General features: G+C 39.8%; 1 protein-coding gene across 7 annotated transcripts in view; it reads right to left on the bottom strand.

Annotated features, from left to right (window-relative positions):
* Positions 1-20,236, bottom strand: part of CADPS (calcium dependent secretion activator) — a 476,150-nt gene that overhangs the window by 345,501 nt on the left and 110,413 nt on the right. For all 7 annotated transcript variants that reach the window (XM_068982571.1, XM_068982570.1, XM_068982573.1 and 4 more), the window contains one exon: positions 3,004-3,117. In XM_068982571.1, the coding sequence (XP_068838672.1) occupies positions 3,004-3,117 (114 nt within the window). The remainder of the gene's footprint in view (positions 1-3,003; positions 3,118-20,236) is intronic.

The following is a 20,236-nucleotide window of genomic DNA, read 5'->3' as shown; positions in this document are numbered from 1 at the left end:
CTGGGGCTGTCACTCACGGGACCGTGTGCTTCCTTTGCCAAGTGGTGAACTGGGGCCTGCACTGGGCATTCAGACTTCCCCTTCTGGGGTTCAGATTCAGAGAGGGGAAGCATAAGAAAGGGATGGGGTTGGAGTAGATTCATGCCAGTGATGGGGTATGCATTATATCCTGCTACCCAGCTTCCTGACGCTAAGCTATCCTGCATCCCATCTTTTCTCTAGATGGTTTTTCTCTTTTAATAACAAAACAACAGTTGTTGTTGTTATTAGGGCTTAATTAAGCCACAGTCAGTTTCTGTTACTCGCAATCAAAGAACTGTGTTGGATACACCACTCAAATTTAGTGTGACAAAAACTAACTGAGGCTTTGTTAGAGAAGATCAGCTGAAAATAAAATGAAACAAAACTAAACTCAGTCATAGCAGTGGTACTGGCCGCAGTCCAGACAGCAGCTGTCCTGCTCTAACATGGTGCTGGTCTGCATGCCTTCTACCGTGCTCTACACTCCCTGGCCCCACCAGATGCCCCCGTGTGTCCTTCCAAGCAGGGTCTCAGTGAGGAAGGTTCTGTAAGACCTTTCCATCTGCCTCTTTTCGCTGCTGTCGGGGCCAGCCTGTGAAGGAATGAAAATTAAGCAGGTAAATGGGGAGGGAGGTGAGGATGAGAATGGAGGGTGAGAGGGCTTATGTTTCACAAATTGTCTTAAAAGAGCTGAGAGTTAGAAAAATGTGGGGGCCCTGGAGAAATGGGGTGGGGGGCTCTCTGATGCCTTAGCACTGTGGCATGGAAACAGGATGAAGTTGCTGAGCTAGATCTCAGAGCATCCACCTTGGTGCCCAGCCCTCAAAGCCATCATGAAAGAGATTAAGGGATTAATCTCCTGCCCTGCTTGATCTGCTTTGCCACAGGGAACCTTGGTCTCCTTCTATCCTGGCCCAGCTCTGCTTCCAGGCCGGACTAGCTTGCAATGAATGCTGGGCAGCTGGGCTCAGACTGGGCTGGATATTGGGTGGGCACAGATGGAAAAAGGACAGTGACTTCCCACTCCCTTTATTTAAAAAAAAAATGCTCATCACTACTTTAGCAGGTTGACAAAGCATCTCATAACTTTTGGAGAAACAGTTTTTGTTTGTTTGTTTAAATTGTCATTATCACTTGTAAACTGGGATATGTCAGGGTTGGTATGGTGGGATGGAGAGAGAGAGAATATGTGTAGGGGAGTGGAGGTTGAGAATTTAGGAGAATGTTTTGCCTCTTAAGCATACATTCCCCCTTCTATTAGAAAGCATCCCAGTTTCATAATGGGAAACCCCGCCATTTCAACACAAATGGTTCCAGTGGAACTGAACCTGCTCTCCAGCTCCAGAGGTGGTGTCTGTCCTGGGTCTGATCCTTGGTCTACCTGAGCAAACACTGACATAAAAGCAACTGGGTCCCAGAGGAAGGGATGGGACTCTGCAACTGGGCAGAGGAAGAGATGCTAGCTCTCCACTGCCCAAGAATGAAAGGAGAGAGAGAAAGGGATGAGTCATCAACCTGGAGCATTCCCAAGTGATATATCAACCCTGATGCCTTGACTAGGGACCTTTGCTTCAGAGGATTAGGCTTCCCAAGAAACGTGAATCTCAAGACACTCTAAAGCTTTACTAATGAATACAGTAAATAATTAATACCCGACATTAGTTCCTGTTACTCAGATCTCAATATTAAATATTCAGTAATTTTTTATGTCTATATTCTCATCAGACTAAACAGAAGCCCTTTCAAATAAACTAGCCACTATAGAGGAAAATATCAGGACCACTATAGATATCATGGTAATTTCCAGAGACTCATTAGCAAGTTGATGACTATTAATTTTCAATTTTAATTAATAGATAGAAATGGTGCTTTCTTGTAATTTATATCATTAGTCAAATGAGCTTTCTAATTAAGATCTGCAATCTGCAAATTTACAAACTCATGAATTACTCTAAACATGGAGAATTGTTGATAAGTGTCTGCCTGGTCTCAACTGGTTTCCAGATTTTGACAAAAGGGGGATAGCTGGTTTCAAGCCCTGGCAGTTTCTAAACAGAACCTTCTTAAATATATTTAGATTATTCACTGCCACACAACCACTATAATCACAGATCTCATCTCCATTCTCCCTTAAATCTAACCAAAAAGTATGTCACATCAGATGAAGCACTAAGTTCGACCCTTATCGGCAATCATTAACAGTTTGTAAACTGAAAAAAAAAACACCTAAATCTGACATATATAAAAACAAATCAGACTTCTAAAACAGATCCAAATAGAAATTTCATTGAGGAAAAAAGAGCATGCAAAATGAGTCTGTGGATGGAACTAGCAAACATCAAGGAGATAAAGGCTGTTTACTATTAAAGGCTAATTAGCAAACCAATCAATAATATTTTCACAAGATCTCATTGCAATCTTGCACCACTCTTTCCATGAAAGAAGGAGTCAAGTGCTTAGCAACAAGAAGGAGCATTTCATTGATTCAATCAGCGAACATTTTAAAAGTATCTACTGAGAAACACAGCACTCAAGGGCGGAATAAGCATGTGCTTATTGACTGAGGCAAGGACACCTGTGTTTTCATTTTAAAACAATTTTCTACTTAAAAGCTGAGTAAAGAAAGGAAAAAAGGAGGAAGGCATTTTAATAGCTGTGTGACTTTGAAAAATTGACCTAACTTCTCTGAGCCTCAGTCTCTTCGTCAGTAAAATGGGAATATCACTGTTGTCAAGATTAAGCAAGAAATGGTTCGTAAAACACTCACCACTCTTCCTGGTATAGCAATTTACAGTTTCCCTCACCCCTTGAACAAAATGCTCCTTTATACTCCTTAAAAGTATAATCAGTCACAGACCCCTTGACCTCAGGAAGGATGGCCCTGTAGAAGGCCAAAGCTACTGTTCTCCCTGACCAGTATTTCAGAAACCCCAGACTTCAGGTTTGAGCAGTGTTGGCATTCTTCTGTCTGGTGAACCTTACCTCGTAGTAACTCTGGACAGCATTCATAAAGGCTTCGTCAGCCACAATTTGGGTTTCCCCATTGAGGAAAGCCTGAAACCGGTCCTTGACTGTCTGCAGCTGTTGTTTGCTGATCTGTAAGAAACAGAGAAGGAGGAAATGGTGAGGACCTTCTCTAAACAAGGGTCACAGTTACTTTATATTGAGGATGCCAGGCCCATTGGCATGCTGGAGCTGGCGGGTACTGGCGTGTGGAAGCTGATTGCTGTATTTGCAGAATTTCTGTGAGGCAGCTGTTAAACATATCATTACTAAAAATTAATATAAATTAGAACTAAATTATATTAAAAACAAAATTCAAAAACTCAGAATTCAATGCTTTCTGATTCTTTGATTATCTGTGTTTTTGAGATTACTTACATCTATTGTATTTCCATGGTGGAAATGATAGATAATGGGGTGCTATAATACATTTCTTCCCAGTTTTGCATTCAATTATGTTTTTTATTTTCAGAGGTAGATATCAGCCAAGGTGGGAGTCTGTATTCTACAGAAATTGGCAAATGCTACAAATCAGAGTTGGATTTTGTTGCTGTTTTTGTTTTTTTGAGATCTGTTTTCTTGTTTTTGGCACACCATTGCACAAGCCCCTCAAAAAGGCTGAAATACCCTGCTTTAAAAAGATATAATAATCAAAACAGCATGATACTGGCATAAAAATGGACACATAGATTAATGGAACAAAATTGAAAACCCAGAAATTAACCCACATATATATGACTCACTAATATACGGCAAGGGAGCTAAGAATACTTAATAGGAAAAGGACAGTCTCTTCAATAAATGATGTTGGAAAACCAGATATTCACATGCATCAGGATGAAACTGCACTCCTATCTTCTACAACTCACACACACAGACACACACACAAACACTTCCCTGATAATTCAGTTGGTAAAGAATCCGCCTGCAGTGCAGGAGATCCTAGTTCAATTCCTGGGGTCGGGAAGATCCGCTGGAGAAGGGATAAGCTACCCACTCCAGTATTCTTGGGCTTCCCTGTGGCTCAACTGGTAAAGAATCTGCCCGCGATTTGGAAGACCTGGGTTCTATCCCTGGGTTGGGAAGATCCCCTGGAGAAGGGAAAGGCTAAGCTCTCCAGTATTCTGGCCTAGAGAATTCCATGGACTATGGCCCATGGTGTTGCAAAGAGTGAGACGTGACTGAATGACTTTCACTTTCACAAAGATTAATTCAAATATGTTAAAGACTTAAATGTAAGACCCGGAACTGTCATACTACTAGAGGAAAACAAAGGGCAAAGCTTCTTCACATTGGTCTTAGCAATGATTTTTTTGGATATCACACCAAAATCACAAAGAATAACATCAAAAATAAACAGATGAGACTACATCAAACTAAAAAGCTGTGACATAGCCAAAGAAACAATCAGCAAAATGAAATACAATCTATAAGGAGTAAGTATTTTCAAATCATCTACCTGGTAAGAGGTTAATACCCAAAAGACAAAGAACTCATATACCTCAATAGAAAACAAAAAAGATTTAAAAAATGGGCAGAGGACTTGAATAGACATTTTTCCACAGCAGACATACAAATGGCCACTAACTACATGAAAAGATGCTCTATTTTACTAATCATGAGGGAAATGCCAATCAAAACCGCAATCACTGCACACCTGCTAGAGTAGCTATTATCAAAAAGATAAGATACAAGTATTGGCAAAGGTGTTGAGAAAAGGGAATTCTATTAACTGTTGCTAGAATTGGTACAGCCACTATGGTTTCTGAAAAAATTAAAAATACAACTACCATATGCTCTAGCAATCCCACTTCTAGGTATACATTCCCAGGAAGGGAAGGAAGTCACTCTCTTGAAGAGATAACGCCTTCCCATGTTCATTGTAGTAGTATTTACAATAACCAAAATATGGAAACAACCTACTGCTCATCAATGTATGAACAAGTAAAGAAAATTTGATATGTATATATGTGTGTGTGTACATATGCACATACATATACATAATACATACATACATAGGAATATTATCATACGTACACAGACACACACATTGGAATATTACTCAGTCATAAAAAGAAAATCCTCCTTTTGCAACAACACATAGGGACCTTGAAGGCACTATGCTAAATGAAACAAGTCAGACAGACAAAGACAAATATTGTATATTCCCACATATGCAGAATATAAAAAACCCGAACTCATACAAAGAGAGATGTAGAGACTACAACAGTGGTTACTGGGGGCTGGGGGTGGGGGAAATGGGATCAAAGAGTGAAAATTTCTAGCTGTAAAATGAGTAAGTTCTAGGATTCTAATATGTATAACATAGTGGCTACAATTTATATTACTCTATTAAGTATTTGAAAGTTGTAAAGAGAGTAATGTTACATGCTATCACCACAAAAGAAAAATGCTAATTATGTGAGGGGATAGAAGTGTCAACTAACCTTCTTGTGATAAGATTCTGCAGTATATGCATGGACTGAATTGCCGCACTGTACGTCTTAAACCTATATATGTTTGTTCTTGCCTGGAGAATCCCAGGGACGGGGGAGCCTGGTGGGCTGCCGTCTATGGGGTCGCACAGAGTTGGACACGACTGAAGCGACTTAGCAGCAGCAGCAGCATGTTATATTTCAATCATATTTCGATAAAGCTTGGGGGTAAGTATCTGCTAAGTGCAGCATGGAAATAGACAAAAGTTTTTAAACTGTACTGTTATTCCAGGGTGTGGCATAGATAATTGGAGCAGTAGGTTATATATGATTCTCTTACCTTATCAAGCTTGCCTTTCTTCCCCACTTAGGAAAGCATCCCTGAAAGATTCCTATTTATTTTCTCTTCTCCATCCCTTATCTAGCTGTGTTCCACTGTCTTCAGTCTCAGGAAGCCCTTCCCAAACCCTAGCCTCTATCTGCCTGCTAAGCAATTCCAGGCCACATCATGTATTCTAACTACTTGTTAGTTATGATCAAGTTTGTTAGATGCTCTGTCTCTTCTTGCTATTTTGTTCACTGATGTTTCCCCAGGGCCAACTGAGTGCCTTAATACATGTCAGGTATTCATGTTAAATGGATGAATGAATGAAGTGTACGGAAGATAAATTATTTTTGAACATCCTTTCATTATTTCTAATTTATCTAAAAAGAAAGTCAGCTAAAAACTTTACTCTTTTAAGTTATTTATACAAAGTCATGGGTTTCTCTGGTGGCTCAGACAGTAAAGAATCCACCTGCAATGCAGGAGACGCAGGAGATCAAGTTTGATCCCTTGAGTTGGGATGATCCACTGGAGAAGGGCATGGCAACTCACTCCAATATTCTTGCCTGGAGAATTCCATGAACAGAGGAGCCTGGTGGGCTACAATCCATGGGGTCACAAAGAATCTGACACGACTCAGTAACTTTCACGTTTCGTACAAAGTCACACCTCCTACTTGAGCATCGGATGCTGTGTCTGAGAACTGCTGCTCTAGTAGAAAGACAAAGACCATTTCAGGCCCAGTTCTATCAACCACTGCATCATCTTGGAAAAGTGACATGTTTTCCGAGTTGGCCAAACTTACATTTCATTGCTGGAAGAGGGCAATGATTAAATAAATAAATGTTATCTCATCCTCAGTTTTCTCACTTGCAAAATGGTAATAATCCTAATTACTCACTACCTTGGGATAGTTATAGCTATTCAGTGACATGATACGAGTTCTTTTTTTTTTTTAATTATGAGTTTCTATATACATTGAGAGTGTTTTCATCACTTGAGTCAAAGAAAGTCTTGCTAGTAGAAAAGAAGGCTAAAAGCTATAGGAGACTGAAGCCTGCTATGAGTTTTGATTCCATCAGGAAATGAATTGAAGCAGAACAGATACACACGAAAGTTGGGGTGCTTTAGCTAACTTTTTGTACTTTGGGAGAACTGGGGAATGGTGAATTTGGAGGCAGACATAGAGGGCTTCCCTGGTGGCTCAGTGGTAAAGAGCATACCTTGCAAGGCAGGAGATGCAGGTTCGACCCCTGGTTGGGAAGATCCCCTGTAGAAGGAAATGGCAACCCACTCCAGTATCCTTGCCTGGGGAAATCCCATGGACAAAAGAGCCTGGAGGGTTAAAGTCCATGGGGTCACAAAAGAGTCAGACATGACTTAGCCACTGAGCAGCACAAAGGAGTTAGATTTGTATCAGATTCATAGTTGTTTTGTTCTAGAATACCAGTGGCCAATGTCAACGTAATTTTACATTTTCTAATAAATTTTCATTTTCTGGTCACATTTCAAAAAGTAAAAAGCCGGTAAAATGAATTTTCGTACACTTCATTAGTCCCAACATGTCAAGATACTATCACATTAATTGTAACTATTAGAGAAATTATTAATAAAATAGTTTACATTCTTTTTTTATACTATGTCTTGAATTCAGTGTGTGTGTGTGTGTTTTAGTTGCTCAGTCGTATCCGACTCTATGTGACCCCATGGACTGTAGCCCCCCGGCTCCTCTGTCAATGAAATTCTCCAGGCAAGAATACTGGGAGTGGGTTGCCATTTCCTTCTCCACGGGATCTTCCCAACCCAGAGATCAAACCCAGATCTCCTGCATTGCAGGTGGACTCTTTACCAGTCTCAACCACCAGGGAAACCCATGTACACCTAAAGTACATCCCAATTCAGAATAACCCCACTGCAAGTGTTGAGTAACCACAGGTAGCAAGTGTACAGCATGGGCCTAGAGCATGGAATAACTCACTTCTACGCTGCTTAGGCTTTACTGTTCTAACCTGAGTGTATTGATTATCAGTGGAGTTGGACAGAAAATCATAGTTATAGTTATATACACTGAAATATCAGGCAGCAGTTGATTTGCTCATAAAGATGACACCATCACATGAACTTCTTTTAAGCAGGCTGATTTAAGTCACAAATCTTTACAGTATAGAACCAACTGAAGCATCTCACAGAATTTCTTGCTCAGAATTCCTTCCAAGTCTGGATCCATACCAACTCTGCAAGATTTGGGAGTTGGATGCAGTGAGGTGATGGGGCAGGAATGGAAAGGAAAACAATAAACTGTGCTTTTGCTGTAAGTGCTTCAATAATTAACATAAAATGAGGTGCACACAATCTAGAAGACAGGGATTGTTGATTCAAGCCAAATCCATTATCACTCTTACCTTTTGTTAAAAAAGCCTAGTGCTCATTTATTTAAGAAATATTTACAGATAGCTTATTGCCTGCCTGGCCCTGGCCCTGCCCCAGGCCCTGAGACCAACAAAACATTTCTCATCTCACCCACCAGGGCTAGGCCCTGGGGAATCAAAAGCAGTAAAGGATTGCCCTCAAGGACCCTGCAGTCTAGATGGAGAGGAAAAGCATACCAAAAACACATAAAATTATGGTTTAGGGTTTCAGAGGAGAGAGATTACAGATTATAAAAATCTCAAAACCAAATCTGAAATAGATACATGTATATAAGTGACTGAATCACTTTGCTGTACACCTGAAACTAACCAAACATTGTGAATCAGCTACATATACTCCAATGTAAAAAATTTTTTAATTCGCACAAATGGAATAGTTTATCTAAAAAAAAAAAAATCCCTGCCAAAAAGAGAAGGCCTCTAGGAATATTCATTTCAACTGAGTTTGTAGAACTCAAGTCATGAAGCCTCACAAAACATCCTCCACTTCCCTGGATACCCCAAGCTCCAAGCAGGAGAGTTAAGGACATGAATTCTAGTATGTGTTTATGTCTGCACTTGACACCTGCCCATCCATGTTCACTTCTTTTCTCACCATGAATCAAACAAACATTGCATCCATTAGTCAACTCACTAGTTGTGTCTCACTAGGCAAACAACTAACCTCTGCATACCTCGGATTTTTATCTGTAAAATGGGGCCAATAGTGACCTCATAGGATTGTTCTCAGGGTGAACTGGGATAAGTAAAAGATTCATTACAGAACCTGGAACAACATGAATGCTCAATGAACATCAGCTGCTGTGATGATTAATTCTCATCTTTGAGTCTTTGCCTACCATTCCCTCAAGAAAGCATGCCTATGGGAAAATTCATTATGTGTCCACAAAATCCAGGCCGTGAACTACTTCCCCAGGTGGAATTTTCTACTTGTTCATATCTTTGGTCACAACCCCAAGTGTACCTGCACTGTACTATGAAGCTGTTCTGAGCACCAGTCCTTAGAGGTGGGGTTAGGAGCCAGGAGTTGAAAATGTGGGCTTGGAGTCAGAGAGATGTGAGTACACATACTAGTGATTCCCCTCATTTCCAAAGCGGGTGACCTTGGGAAAGTTATTATTCCTAGGCCTTTGTTCTTCCTGTGTTGGACTAGCCAAAAAGTTCATTTGGGCTTTTCTGTGAGCTGTTATAAAACTCGAATGGATTTTTTGGCTAACCCAACATAACATGGGGATTACAAAACCTACTTCTTAAGGCTTCTCTGGAGAGATGAATAGGACGTGGGATGATATAGCCAAGGATCTTAGCGCACTCTCCAGATCAAAAGAAGAGTCCAGTGACAAGGGGCGGACCAGAGAGCAAACGTCCATGGCCCTAAACAATGCGGCCTCTGTACACTCCCAGCTTCTGGTCCCACTGTGTTCTCCACTTACTCTGCTCCGGCCACACTGACCTCTTTTCTCCTTCTCAGTGCACCCTGACCTTTCTTGCCCAGAAGCCTTTGCACCTGCCATTCCCCCTGCCAGGGATGCTCTTACCCTTCCTCTCCCCAAGGCTGTCAACTTCTCACCCTGAGGACTCAGCCTAACTGGTATCTGCCAGGAAGGTCTTCTCAGCTCACCCCACCTACCATGATGCTCCCCCAAACTGCTCTCTATCAAGTTGCCCTAGACCCCTGCATTTCCTCCACAACCATTATCACAGTCAGCATACATCTTTTCTAAGATCAATTTAACGGAATTATAACCTACATGTAGAAAAATATACACCCTAAGCACAGAGCATGAGACATCTTCACACAGTGAAATTTCCTGTGGAAATAATTCTCTTTTCAAGATGACCTGGACCCCAGAAGCTCCTGTACTTTCCCAAACGAATTGCCCCTCTCCAAAGGTGACCTGACTTCTATCATCAGAGACAGATTTTGGCTATTTTTGAACCTGATGTCAGAGCAGTCAAGCATTACGAGATTCTGGCACATGGTTGGGGGTAGCAATAGCTTGTCCATCCTCATTGCTGAGTAGTAAAACACGGTATAACTTTGTTCTTTACCCATTCTCCTATTGATGGACATCTGGACCTTGTTTCTCTATTTTATGATTCTACTAACTTTTCATTGTTTATCTCCCCATAAGAGCATCTGTTTCACAGGTAATGAGAATCACATCTGTCTTGCTTACTGCTGGGCTTCTAGTGCCTGGCACAAAATGAGCTCTGATCAAATATGCATTGAATCAATATGTAAGGTTACTAAGTGGTTAATAAATCCCAGGCACAGTGTTCAAACTGGAAGAAGAAAAAAACTGACCAAGGCACAATCTTAGTTCTCATTTTTCTCATAGTATAGTCAGAGATCATATTCATCTTTGATTCCTTAGTATCCTTTCACTGAGTGTATGAGTGAATGAAAATCTCTCTTAGGAACTCCCATAAATAACCAGACTAAGAACCAATCTGTAGGATAGAATTTCTCTCTGGATGAAAGTAACTGACCTACATAGGATTGCATCCTGAAGGTGACCTTGTATGAACACACCAAGATAATTGGCCAAGAGTAGCTGACTGTACAACTTTAAATAGACAAACAGGCCTCTATGAGCTGCTTATGAACAGAATCCTCCTAAAATAGAAGCCCATCTCAAAGCACTCAATATGTATGGAATCCTCTTGTGCATCAGATCAGAATTCAGAATTGAAGTAATGAGTTCCAAGAGCAGAAAACCTGAATGATGAAAGGTAATTATTGCAGAGGAAAGTGCTGCAGTGGCGTTTGCTAGAACTATTCAAGCATTCTTGGTTCAATCCACCTCATTAAGCGAGGCCTGAAAATTTCCCCTGCATTTCAGACAGTACGTAATCTACTGCAGCATTCTGAAGAAGTATCTAATGGGACCCACAGTGTAGAGAAAACCACACGTTCTAAGGGCTGGTCTCCGGAGAGGCAATGTTGAAGTCAGAGTAAGCTCAGGTCAGATCTCAACCTGAATACAAGTCCTTGGGCATGCAGTTAACTTGGGTTTTCCCGTCTGTAAGTAGCAAATGATCTTATCTACTTTGTAGGGGTTTTGTGAGAATGAGATGAAATATATATAAGAGAGCATAGCACATGGTACAGAGTAAGGGCTCAGTGAAAAAACAAAAAGAAGAAGTATTATTGTTACCATTTAGTTTTTCCTTTTTCCCTTTCAGTCTTTTAATCTTATTTCAATGCTTTTTTTTTTTTTTCTTGTTTATTCAATCACTTGAAATTACATTTACCCCTTCTTGTTCCTCCCACTTTAGAGGCTGAAAAGCCAACTACTCTTTTCCCAGCATCCTTGCAACATAGGTAGCCGTGTGACAGAGGCAGAAAAGTACTGAGGGTCTTCTGGAAAAGCTTTTGAATGAAATTCTCATAAAAAGGAGTACATCTGGGAGTGTAATACTTTCCTTCCTTGCTGCCTCCCTCTTTTGCTGAGAATAAAGGTATTTTGTCTAGACGTGCGCAGTTTATTGGGTGACCATGAAAGAAGGTTGATGTTGGTACTTTTGAGGAGCTGCGTGAATATCTGTAAACACCCATCTGTGGCTTTCTCAGTATGTGAGAAGAAAAGGAATCACTATTTGGTTAACTCACTGTGTGTTTTCTGTTACTTGCAGGCAAATGCTTTCCTCATGGATACATGTGGCTTCTCTAGGCATGAAAGAAAGCATGCTTCCTAAAGTGCTTATTGGTTAATATGCTTCCTGTGACAGGAGCAATGTATCATGAAGGAGGGAAGAAGCAATGCTTACTAAAAGAATGAGTCTAATATCGTAGCATTCTAACAACTGGGAAAAGGTAACAAAAATTGTTTTTGAGTGTAAAGAGAAGTTTCAATTACACACATACATGAAATCCTTCTCTAAAGTACAAGGTCAGCACTGTAGATTACAACATGAGCTATGATTTTTCTTTATCAAAAAAGAAACTTGGGGGGACTTCCCTGGTGGTTCACTGATCCAAAATCCCAGCACAGAGGGCCAGAATTCAACCGCTGGTTGAGGAACTGGACCCCACATACCACAACAGAAGATGCCACATGCCGCAGCTGAGACCCAATGTAGTCAAATAAAAAGTAAATTTTTTTAAAGAAATTTTTACTTCATTATAGAAAATAGGCAAAAATATCAACAAGTGCTTTAAAAACTAAAAGTTTAACCCAGAGCAATGAGGGCAATGTTGATTTAATTTCTTTTCCTTGAAGGTTATCAAAGTTTATGTTGTTGGCTCATTAATTTTATTCATAAATAAAATCTTCTCTTTCTACAACTAGACTAAAATATTTTGTACAATAAATGAACTCTTGCTTTCAGGAAAATTAAAAATCATTCTTATCAATTTCTACATCATGAACATGTACACAACATATCCTGAAAAAAGATGTTAATGTGAGTTTCAAGCATTTTGCTTGAGAAGAAAAATTTGAAAGGCTTCATCACATAAAAATATAATAATTCTGAAATGGAAGTTGAAGGTGCAAAATTATGGAAGATGGGAGAAGTTACAATGCAGCTGTAACTCTGATTTTCTCTTTGTGACATGGTTTCCCAAATTCAACCATTCAGGTAATGCTTTCATGAGTATGCACTCTCTATATACCAACTATACTACTATTTACTTTAAATTTTGTCCCAAATGTATTTCAAATAGCTTCATTTTTAACTGAAACTTTAAACAATAATACCTGTGCAGGCCCTGGCTTTATATACTAGCTATAGCTAACATAGGTATCTACTCTGGTCTTGTACACATCTACCACATTTTTAAAAGTGCTTCTTTAGAAAAAATTTTTAATCTGCTATATATAAATGTTCTTGCTCAATTTTTTTAAATTTAGGGCAGCAGCTGAATGTCTTTACATTAATTACTACCTGTAAAAAAATTAACTCTGAACTTTTAAGTCATTAAATAATAGAAAGTCAAACCAACCATGTTACTCCTAAAAAACTGTTGGGGCAGAAGAGAAAGAACAAAGTATTCTATGACCCAAGAAAAGTGACCTTCATAGGAGAATTTAAACACTGATTAAGCTGGAATTCTCTGAGAAAATATTTAGTAAAAGAGAAAAAAATTAGGAACAGATGAATCTAGAGAATGAATCAGATTAATGGTTGGATTAAAGATGGGATGAGAGGAGGTAAAGGACACAGTATAGGTAGAAGCAGAGAACAGGAGGAGAAGGAGGAGATAACTTGTACACACACTGCAAAGCTCTTAAAAGTTGGATTAAACGTCCTGCCCTTTAATGCAATACTCACAGTTTAAAGGAAAAAAAAAATTACATTCTTTCCAATTTGGAAGCACTGAGGCAGCATTCAACTCGAACATTCTGACAGGTGATTAAAAATGGAAGCTTAGACCCAAGGCCTCATGGACAGATGTTCTAGTTGCCACAGGTCTCAAATATTTTGGTTTCAAGTCTCTTTATACTTTGATAATTTATTGAAGACTCCAGAGAACATTTCATTATGCAATTCACATCTGTTGATGTGTATTGTAATAGAAATTAAAACTGGATAGTTTTAAATATTTATGAATTCATGGAAAATAACAATATAGTTTCCATGTGTTAAATCTAAATAACTCTTTAAGAAAATAACTGTATTTTCCCCTGGTGGCTCAGGTGGTAAAGAATCTGTCTGCCATGCGGGAGACTCAGGTTGGGAAGATCCCCTGGAAAAGAGAATGGCTATCCACGCCAGTATTCTTGCCTGGAGAATTCCATGGACAGCAGAGCCTGTAAGGCTACAGTCCATGGAGTCACAAAGAGTCAGACACAACTGAGCCACTTACACTTTCACTTTTCAAAAACAAAAATCAGTGAAATCAATGGCAACAGGATACAGTACTGAAAATCTCCTTAAAAAATTAGCAGGAGACAGCCGGATTCTCTTACCTGTCAGTCTGTTGTGATATGCGGTTTTGGTTGAAGCATGTGAAGAAAATCTGGCCTCCCACAGATAGATGGTTGAAAAGGGAGGAATATTTTAATAGCTTTTTGAGAGAGATAGGGATTATCTTTGGTAATATACCAAAGTTCAGCCAGAATATTTTCTTAAAAGTTAGTTGTGATGTAAAATTGGAAACCTCATCAATGCGACTGGGGGACAGCAAAGCTTTTATGCTGTGTTTAGAACATTGCCCCTATGGGCATATGTTAAAACACAACAGGGTACAGTTTTTAGAAAGCCATAGAAAGGTGGTGGTTTCTGTTGTTTAGTCGCTAAGTTGTGTCCGACTCTTGCAATCAGACCTGCATCTCCTGCACTGTAGGCAGATTCTTCACCACTGAGCCACTTGGTAAATCTCTGGGGCGGGGTGGGGGGGGCGGATAAATTAGGAGTTGAGGATTAATATATACACACTACTATATATAAAATAGATAAAAAACAAGGACCTACTGTATAGTGGAGAGAACTCGACTTAATGTTCTGTTATAACCTATATGGGAAAAGAATCTAGAAAGGAATAGATACACTGTATATACATAACTGAACCCCTCTGCTGTACTCCTGAAACTAACACATTGTAAATCAACTCTGTGTGTGTGTGTGTGTGTGCACACACGCACACTTGGCTGTGTCCTACTCTTCGTGACTCCACAAACTGCAGCCCACCAGGCTCCTCTGTCCATAGAATTTTCCAGGCAAAAATATTGAAATGGGTTGCCATTTCCTACTCCAGGGACCTTTCTGACCCAGGGTCATCTCCTGCATTGCATGCATATTCTTAATCACTGCACCACCTGAGAAGCCTAAAGTCTATATCCTAATAAAAAATTTAATTTAAAAAATAAAATAAAAATAAAACAGCACAAAGTAGGAAATGAAGATGAGTGTGATGTTTCCTCCTCTGTCACCACTGAGCTATAGGACTGTGGGCATCTTACCTAACTTGTCCTGACATGGGGATACTTATGTACACTCTAGGTTTTGGAGATTATATTAGATAATTCATTAAAACAAACTAAAGTTTGAAAATAAAGCTACAATATGACTTTTTCACCTTTTTTTTAATCATGCAGAGCAATGTCTAACAAGCCTACCCAGATATCACCACATTCTCATAGGTTTGTTTGACTTATTTATTTCTATTGAATAGAGCTCAGATTCTGTGAAGCTAGAGTTTAACTTACAGAATATGGATAAGTTGCGAATGATTTCTGTCTGGTAGAAAGAGATCATCTCCAAAATTGCAGAATTATTGACACTGACCAATTTTGAACAGAACTTAGAAAACTCATTTTAGCATCCCTTTGATGGCTGAATATATAAATCACTTCTCCTCTAATACACTTTGAATTAGTTTTCCTTCCTTCTGGTCCTTTTAATAAATAGTTAAATAAATCTTTGGTAAATGCTCATTATGTATTTATATGTGGTCATGTTTTCAATTTTTTGAAAAATATACTTAGGCAATAGATAAAGACTTATCACAGTACTTGGCAGTTAAGTGCTACCAAGTAAGTGTTAGTCCTGTTCTCTCTTTCTCCAGGACTCCGTTTCTAATTTATAAGGAGGAAAGGTTGGACTAATGTTTATTAGGGTTCCATTAGCTTTGCTGGATGAGTCTGGCTGCTAGTGTGCATGGGACCTATTGGAGACAGGTAACCTCGGGTGAGGGAACACGTGCTTACTTACTCACATAACCAGTAAGAAGGGGCTGTGATAGGGTAGACACCACAGTCTCCCTGAGAATTGTTCACTGCCCCGAGGGCTCACAGCAGACAAAACTCCTCGGCCCACAGCAACTGAGTTGGGTGCTGCCAAGCACAAGAGCAGTGAATCTGTAGGCAAGAAATACTTTGAGGGTATGTCAGGACATGCGTGCATTGACACACTTCCATTCAGAAATAGAGAAGTCATTCCTACGCAATCCTCTTCCTTTCCAAGAACAAGCAGCTTTGAAGTTGGGTATAGAAACCCAGAAAAGAGCAGATAATGTTGGGTCAGTCTCATGGGCCTCGGATAAATGGGAAATGACACACTGGATGCCCAGCATGGGGAGCTGAGAATCCTGAAGCAGAAACAGAAGGAGGGGCAGTGTGGGACAAGGCTGCTGGAAACAGCAAGGTAAATTCTGCTAGGAGGGCACGAAAGACAGGAGTGGGGAGAAAGCTACTCCTGGGGGCCAGGACATGCTGTGTGGGTGTCGGGGGCAGATGGCAAGTTCGACCCCTGGGTCAGAAAGGTCCCTGGAGTAGGGAATGGCAACCCACTTCATATTTTTGCCTGGAAAATTCTACGGACAGAGGAGCCTGGTGGGCTGCAGTTTGTAGAGTCACAAAAGAGTAGGACACAACCAAGTGTGCATGCGTGCACACACATACGCACACACAGTTGATTTACAATGTGTTAGTTTCAGGAGTGGTTCAGTTATGTATATACAGTGTATCTATTCCTTTCTAGATTCTTTTCCCATATAGGTTATAACAGAACATTAAGTCGAGTTCTCTCCACTATACAGTAGGTCCTTGTTTTTTATCTATTTTATATATAGTAGTGTGTATATATTAATCCTCAACTCCTAATTTATCCGCCCCCCCCACCCCGCCCCAGAGATTTACCAAGTGGCTCAGTGGTGAAGAATCTGCCTACAGTGCAGGAGATGCAGGTCTGATTGCAAGAGTCGGACACAACTTAGCGACTAAACAACAGAAACCACCACCTTTCTATGGCTTTCTAAAAACTGTACCCTGTTGTGTTTTAACATATGCCCATAGGGGCAATGTTCTAAACACAGCATAAAAGCTTTGCTGTCCCCCAGTCGCATTGATGAGGTTTCCAATTTTACATCACAACTAACTTTTAAGAAAATATTCTGGCTGAACTTTGGTATATTACCAAAGATAATCCCTATCTCTCCCAAAAAGCTATTAAAATATTCCTCCCTTTTCAACCATCTATCTGTGGGAGGCCAAGTCTTTGCATCTCAGAGATCATCTTCTGGAAGGAAACTCTCTTATTTTAGAAATGAATAAGAGACCAGAGTAGGCTTTTACCTCCTCTACCACACTGAAATTTCTTCTTTTTGGTCCCCAGATTGATTGAGTTTTGTTCATTTTGTTTTTGTTCTAAAGAAAACCTTCAATACCAAATTCTACCCATTCATACCCTAATATTGCTCACCTCCCTTGTCTCCCCCAATCCTCCACCAATAGTATGCTGACATCTGCTCTGCTAAGAAGTCTAGATATTTGGTATGGGTGGAAAAGACGAGAAGCATCAGTCTGGAACTTGTTGAAAAACCGAAAAAGGACCGGATGTCCAAAGGCAGGAGACAGACAAAGGTGAGAAGGGGAAAAAACATCTCCCCCTCTTGGCAATTTTTGCACAATGCAGACTAGTGGGGCATCCTTACAGTTTAACATCAACACCGACCAAATTTCTGGAGCTCAAATTCATACATCTCTCTATCCATTCACTTATTCATTCATTCACATTCAACCAATTATTTATAGTGCATCACTACATGTCAAGCACTGTTCTAGGCACCGAGGATCCAATGATAATTTTAAAAAGCAAAAAACAAACAAACAAACAAAAAACCCTCGTCCTTTTGGAAGGATGAAAGGATAAGGAGGATGGTCAACCAGAGTGGTTGACCCTCATGATACCTAATTGATGGTATGATACCTAATTGATGGTATGATACCTAATTGATGGTATGAGTTCATGAACAACGTTTTACTTAGTGTGCAATAAAAGAAGAGGTGAATTCTTGCTTACAATTTACCATATAGTCTCCAAATGGGGAAATAAAATGTCCCCAAGTGTGAAATTTGGCTATGAAGGATGATCAACTTTCTTTCTCTGGAAGGACATACAGAGTTATCTACGTAACCCCGGACAGGAGGAAAAATAGCCAAAGAAACTGTCCCTAGCGCTTAATCATTGCATTCCAGGAGTTTTGAGTACATTCTAGACTGTTACTTTCCCAACAGCACCATCCTCCATCCTTCCAGAATGTTCATGTGGTTCCAAAAAGAAAACAAACAATGAAGAGTATGGCTCTCCCTGAATAAAGGTGACCCAGTCTGAGATCTAGGGGCGCATCAGTAAAAGGCTGACTTTGTTTCAAGCACAACTGGGAATGGTGTACACTACATTTTTCCATCATCAAAAACTTCTATTTTTCCCTCCATGGACCCAAGTCTTGAAAGTTGTCTCCTTTCTAAAACTTTCTATTTATCACCTAATAATGTTTTCTCTCTAATTTTTTTACTAATTAAAGGCCAAGTAAACTTTGAGGTAGGGCTTCCCAGGTAGCTCAGCAGTGAAGAATCCCCTTGTGATGCAGGAGACGTGGGTTTGATCCCTAGGCGGAGGTTGTCTGGAGAAGGAAATGGCAATCCACTCCGATATCCTTGCCTGGGAAATCCCATGGACAGAGGTGCCGGGAGGGCTACAATCCATGGCCTTGCAAAAGAGTCGGACATGACTTAGTGATTAAACAACAACAAACTTTGAGCTTCTAGCAGCAGTACCTTCACAATGAATTGGTAGAATTCCAAGCCCAGTATTTTAGTTATCCTGGGATAATAAAGAAACAACAAATGAAAATCCAGGTTTGGGAGCTAGACAACAAGGTGTGGTTTGAATCCCAGCTCATCACTTATTAGTTGTGTGATCTCAGGCAATGCACTAACCCATTAGTTATCATTATAAAGTTAGGTGAAAGTCACTCAGTCATGTCTGACTCTGTGACCCCATGGACTGCAGCCTGCCAGGCTCCTGTCCATGGAATTCTCCAGGCAAGAATACTGAAGTGGGTAGCCATTCCCTTCTTCACTGGATCATCCCGACCCAGGGATCAAACCTGCATTGCAGGCAGATTCTTAACTATCTGAGCCACTAGAGAAGCCCACAGGTTTTTAAAAAGCAATGCCATTCATTAAAGTATTACTTAAAAGAGCAAATGCCCACTACTGAGGACTGATTATGAACACTACTGTATCACATGAAATGGAGATGTGTATAATTGTAAGAAAGGAACGGGGAATAGTTTAAGATACTGATATGGAATATCCTCCAGTATGTATTGTTAACAGGAAAAAAAAATAGGCAGAGAAATGTGTGTATAGTATGAAATTACTTATCTAAGAGAAAAGGAGAGAAACACGCACACATTTATAATTAAAAAATGAAAGATAAACCAAAGTTTAAAAGAAAATGGTTTCCAGATTGCAATCTCTGAATACCATTTCCCATGAAAACTGACCAGTGTTCCTCTGCTAATTCCCTCTCTGAGGCATGTAATGTACATGATGACCCCTGTCTTACTAGAAATTAAGAGAGCTGTCAAAGACTTCTGGAATCTTGATAAAAGGAATCAGGAACTAATTAGAGGAGGCTCTCAGTAGCCAGAGATGGATGATTTGAGAATCAATAAAAATAATAACTACCCAGAATGTCAAGTATGTTCAAATCATAACAGTACTCAAACAAAACAGAACAAGACCCATAACTGATTCTCTTCCACAGATGGTAAGGAACCAATCTTTTATTTTGATAGATTAAACTACCAAGCCTTTTTTTTTTTTTTTGGCCTTTCTTGTGTGATCTGTACCTCAGAGTAAACAACTACTGATAAAAGAAACTGTCTTTATAGACTTCTTCCAACTAATATGTGAAAAAAGAAAGAGTACCACCTGTCACAACCCCCCAAAATAATGAACCTAGGTAATTGTCATCCAGGGCTATTAAGATTCCAAAAGGAAGAGAACTAGTCCTTATGTGACTACTGATAGAAATTCAAATACTGCCTTGGAGGGATTCCTGTAAAAGAATCAGATCTTAATGTGACAGTCCACCACTGCATCCTATCGCCAGCTTATGGGAATTGCAGATGATCAAGTTAAAAAATTCAAAGGAGGTGCAATCAGCAAGTTCCAGACCATGGGAAACTGTTTAAAACAAATGACCTGATAAAATCAACAACAACAACAACAAGTCTGCAAGCAAAAATAACAATGAAATATTATTTTAACTTTAAAAGAGCG

This window comes from Capricornis sumatraensis, chromosome 10 (assembly GCF_032405125.1).
Source record: "Capricornis sumatraensis isolate serow.1 chromosome 10, serow.2, whole genome shotgun sequence".
Lineage (NCBI taxonomy): Eukaryota > Metazoa > Chordata > Mammalia > Artiodactyla > Bovidae > Capricornis > Capricornis sumatraensis.
Note: the sequence above shows the minus strand (reverse complement) of the source record. Positions and strands in the feature narration are given on the sequence as shown.